The sequence below is a fragment of the Adiantum capillus-veneris genome, chromosome 10 (assembly GCF_014529385.1).
Source record: "Adiantum capillus-veneris isolate H3 chromosome 10, ASM1452938v2, whole genome shotgun sequence".
Taxonomy (NCBI): Eukaryota; Viridiplantae; Streptophyta; class Polypodiopsida; order Polypodiales; family Pteridaceae; genus Adiantum; species Adiantum capillus-veneris.
In genome coordinates, this window is record NC_140940.1 from 109,282,968 (window position 1) to 109,287,692 (window position 4,725).

At 42.5% G+C, this 4,725-nt stretch overlaps 1 protein-coding gene across 1 annotated transcript; it reads left to right on the plus strand.

The window, feature by feature from the left end:
- Window positions 1-3,279: 3,279 nt before the first annotated feature.
- LOC147449445 (uncharacterized) lies at window positions 3,280-3,870 on the plus strand. Its single transcript, XM_086521566.1, has one exon. The coding sequence runs from the start codon at window positions 3,280-3,282 to the stop codon at window positions 3,868-3,870; it is 591 nt and encodes a 196-aa protein (XP_086377692.1).
- The last annotated feature ends 855 nt before the right edge of the window (window positions 3,871-4,725 follow it).

Genomic DNA, 4,725 nt, shown 5'->3' on the forward strand with positions numbered 1-4,725 from the left:
GCATCAATAGCTCCGCCTCTTTAACTAGGGGCAAAAAGCATTGGTTCTTTCTTTCTACTATCTCATTATTATCTCACACCATATCTAGATCCTATATCTATGGTAACTTTCAATATATATATATTCTATGTATTTTTCTTATATTTCTTTTTATTACCTACTAGGAAGGAATCAAATCCTAGTGGAACACTAGCTTGCATGATTCTCAAACCTATTTTATGAATTATTGCAAGCATGATTACAAAACTTTGTCAAGGAGCAATGTCATGCTTTCATATTGCATGAGGTGTCCATTGGAATCAAATGAAAGTCTAAGCTAAGGGGACCACAAAAAGACTTTTGCTGCCAAAATTGTACCCTATTTTGATGATTTTTTTACACAAGGTTCCAATTTGAGTTTGAAAGGTACATAAAATGAGAGTTGTAGCTTATGAGTTGAATTTTTTGCCCCTATTTTTACTTTTTTTACTTGAAGCCGCGGTTGAGGAGATATGATCAAAATACTGGACCCCAGTCTGCCCACATCATGCAGTGACAACCCATTTCAAATGATATGATCAAAATACTGGACCCCAGTCTGCCCACATCATGCAGTGACAACCCATTTGCACTGATGGCGCAGCTTGACACAAGTTTGATGTTTGGTATCATCAAAAACATCGTTGAACAAGCCAGGAGAAGAGCATTCACCGCTAGCGATACTTACGAATTTGCTTCTCTACAGCTCCGTGGCCGTCAACAATTGCTTGAGAGAACAGTTACTTTCAAGCCCAACGGCATGCCTGCCGCATCAAGCTCTGTGAACAACATCACAATAGAGAGGGCAGCGTCTGCATTCCTGTTCCCTTTTGGGAAAGGCCAGTATGATGGTAAAATCAACTTCAATATATATGTAAAGATACGTGCATCGACTCTGTTCTCCGTTTACACCCTGTACAAGCCATACCTGCTCATAATGTACCAACTAAAGCAGGCACTTATGTTGGCTAACAATACACACACGAGCTTGTTGCAAAAGGACATTGACAACTACAAGAGGGCCAATCGTATAGCAATTGACGAAGATACTGTGAGACATGTGCTTCGGTACAGCACCCCTTCCAGCATGCCAGGTTCCTGCTCATGGCAACACAAGAACCTAAAGGACTTGATAGCAATGGTGGACGAATGGGGAATGCCTGATTTCTTCTTGACTTTCACTACCGATGAGGTCACAGACACAAGATGGCCTCAGATTGACACGATCGAGCTAATTGCACGTCAGTTGAACGCCTCCTTCACTTGGACAAACTGCCCAGTCGAATGTGGTGTCACCTTCCACTCTAAGTTCCAAATGCTTATGTCCAAATATATACTTGTGAAAGGTGTGTTGGGCGGTGTGCAACACCAATTGGTTAGATATGACGTCCAAAATAGAGGATCATTGAATGCTCATGTCATACTGTGGATCCATGAAGAAGACAAAGGGCAACTATCTGCTGAAATAGCTGCATATATCCCGACAAAAACTGGCTCTGTGGTTTTTCCAGAAGTAAGCAGGCTCCGAGAACTCGTACTTAGGAAACAACTTCACAAGTGCCGTACAAGTTGTTACCACGGTCAAAGAGATGGAGTATGTAAACACGGGTTTCCATTTCATGCACAGCCAAATCCAAACCCAGTCTTCAACGAACAAAATCACAGATGGCAATACTTAGGCCTCGACATGAAGACAGAAATGTCGTACCGTACCACCCTACACTGCTCTTGCTATGGGGTGCACATATGAATATACAGCGGGTCACCGATTCATCGATGTCCTACTACCTCTTGAAGTATGCACTCAAAACTGAACCAATGGGCCATCTCAGAAGATGCAGAGCGCTTAGGCCTAGGTGGCCTTGACACTGTAAAATTGAAGCTGATATCAGCCTCTTTACTGTCAAAACCTATCTCAGCAACAGAAGTGGCATTAAATTGTTTGCAAATCCCAATCATTTCAAAGAGCGATAGCGTCCAATACGTCGACTCATCTCCCTTGGCACTACGACAACGAATCATTTTCTCACAACAATGATGTCGTGCTGCATCCTGTTGATCTGTATTGCGCACGACCACAAACTCTAGAGAAGCTTACATTCTACGACTTCCACAAGAATTACATAGTGACAAAGGGAAAAGAAAGGAAAAAAAGTATTTTAGAGGAGAATACCTACGGCCAATCGCTGCAGCGGCAACACCGACTGGTCCATTTCACAGACTTTCACCCAGGGCATCATCAAGAGGCTTTCTTTTACAACATGCTGCTAAAGAGCATCACCTTCATAAACGAATCCCAGCTGCTCTCACCAGAGAACATGTCCAGGTCATACTATCTTGAGTGCAAACTTAGAAATTTGATCTGACAGATGAGGATCTTGAGATGTACATCACAGAGTACACACAACGAAATATGCTCACGACAGATCAAACACACCAATTTCACAACATGATACTACTGAAGACATCCTCAACAAAGGCTACCCCATTTCAATCTCCAAATGTGCAAACAGACTACGAGCAACAGGACACGTCATCTTGTATCTCTGCCCTTCTAAACGAGCTTCAAAACGTCAAAAACGCGTCACTGACATCTGAACAAGCAGAGATCTATAAGAAGCTCACATTAGCAAAGGGTGGACTGCATGTGATCAGAGGCACTCTTGGGAGTGGCAAAAGCTTCCTCATAAGATATATCACAAGCCAACTCATAATGCAAGGAAAAACTGTCACAGTCGCTGCTTGGACTGGTGCAGCAGCCACGAGGTTAAGCAGCATCGCAACAACTGTCCATTACCAATTCAAGATACCAGCGCGCACACAACAATATCCCCTGTCAATCTTTGAAACTGATGACAGATACGTCAGTATTAAAGAGGCAGACATGATTATCATAGACGAGATTTCTATGTTGACAAAGAAAACTTTTGATCTCATAGTATGACAAATTGTGAATGTCACCAACGGCACACTGCTAGACCCATTCAAAGATAAAAAGGTCTTCTTGTTCGGTGATTTGGCACAATTGCCACCACTATGCAAGCATAAAAGTGATCAGTGCTACTCATGCTACATCACAAGCTCCACTTATTGGTCCACTACTACATTATGTCTTGCTCAGTGCGCCATGCAAAAGATATCTCTTTCATATAGTTCCTCAATACAATAAGAGTCAGACTCCCCATAAAGAAAGAGATCCACGATGCGCTCAGTGACCGCATCATAAAGCAGGGTCAAATAGAGCAACACATGGATAGGAATATGACAATCATTTACACACACAAGAGTGACGTTCGATATTATAATAACCTTCTCTTGGAACGCTTCCATCGGCATAGTCACATCATCCAAATCGGACTCAAAACGAATGCACACAACGTCCCTGAGCTCCAAGCATGGCTTGAAGATCCCGACTTCCACACAATTGACAGAATAGAAGAAGGAGCAAATGCGTTAATAACAGAGAACATAGACTCAACAATTGGAGCAGCCAATGGATCAATATGTCGCCTAGACAAAATCCTCCCAGATGAAGAAGGAGGCGTCAAAGCAATCAAAGTCACACCGGAAACATTCGAACTTACACTTCGACGGTCTAAGCATAGTAGGCGGACATTCAATGGGCACTGGTACCATAAATCCACATTCCCAGTAGCTCTCGCCTATGCTATGACTGGACACAAGTCCCAAGGCGCAACAATCAACACCAACGTTCTGCTCATTGTGAAAGAAGTTTTCGCCCCTGGCCTTCTATACGTGATGCTGTCACGCATCACTGAGCGAACCCGGCTACATTTACTAGAGCTCCCTATGCCAGAGATGTTCACACCATCTAGATTTTTGACCATCTAAACGTGAAAGTTTCCTTCCCCCTCTTCAGTATCAATTCCTCTTTCTATTAAACAGATTGAATCGCCTTGTAATTGCCTTCTATACAAAGCAGAAATTTTTGTTCAACTGCTCATCTTCTCTTCTGTCGACTTTTCATGTTCAATATGTTGCATTGCTGAGACATCTTCCCTATCACCCCTGCTCACTCTGATCCACCTTTTGTAAATTTACTACTCTTCCTTTCCTCACTTCATTCATTTGTGTTTAAACGTTTGTCGGATCTTATGCTTCAAAAATACTGTAAGAGATCATCAAAATAATGATTTTTACGTGCAGGAAACTAAATCAAACAATGGATCACAACACGGTACATTTTGCACGCTTGTCTGATCTTGCATCTGCCTATGTATACACATGCGAATCAATCACTCATCTTACTGTGCAGCTCTTCAAGCAATACACGAACAACGCAAAGGAAACGCAACCAATGATACAACCTAAGAGATTTTACCTCACGACTAAGCAGATGAGATTGGCTAACTCAGCAGGCGAGAAACCCCATGCGTATATTGAGGGGTTCCATACTTTTCAAGAGCGTCCCAACTTCATGAATAAGTGCGACGCAAGATATAAAGCTCTAGACCAAACAATGGCCACACCAAACACAGACAGGATGACTTTTGTCTGTTGTGCTAACCAGCTTGCTCTTACATCCTGCAGGTCTCATGAAGCAAATACTTGAAGAGCTCAATATGCAGTACGAGGATGATGAGATTATGTTGCATAATGTTGAAGCACAACACTCCTCGACACAAAAACTGGAGGAATTACATTGTACGCGATGGAGCAGCTGCGGTTTGGTTACAGCATTGATTT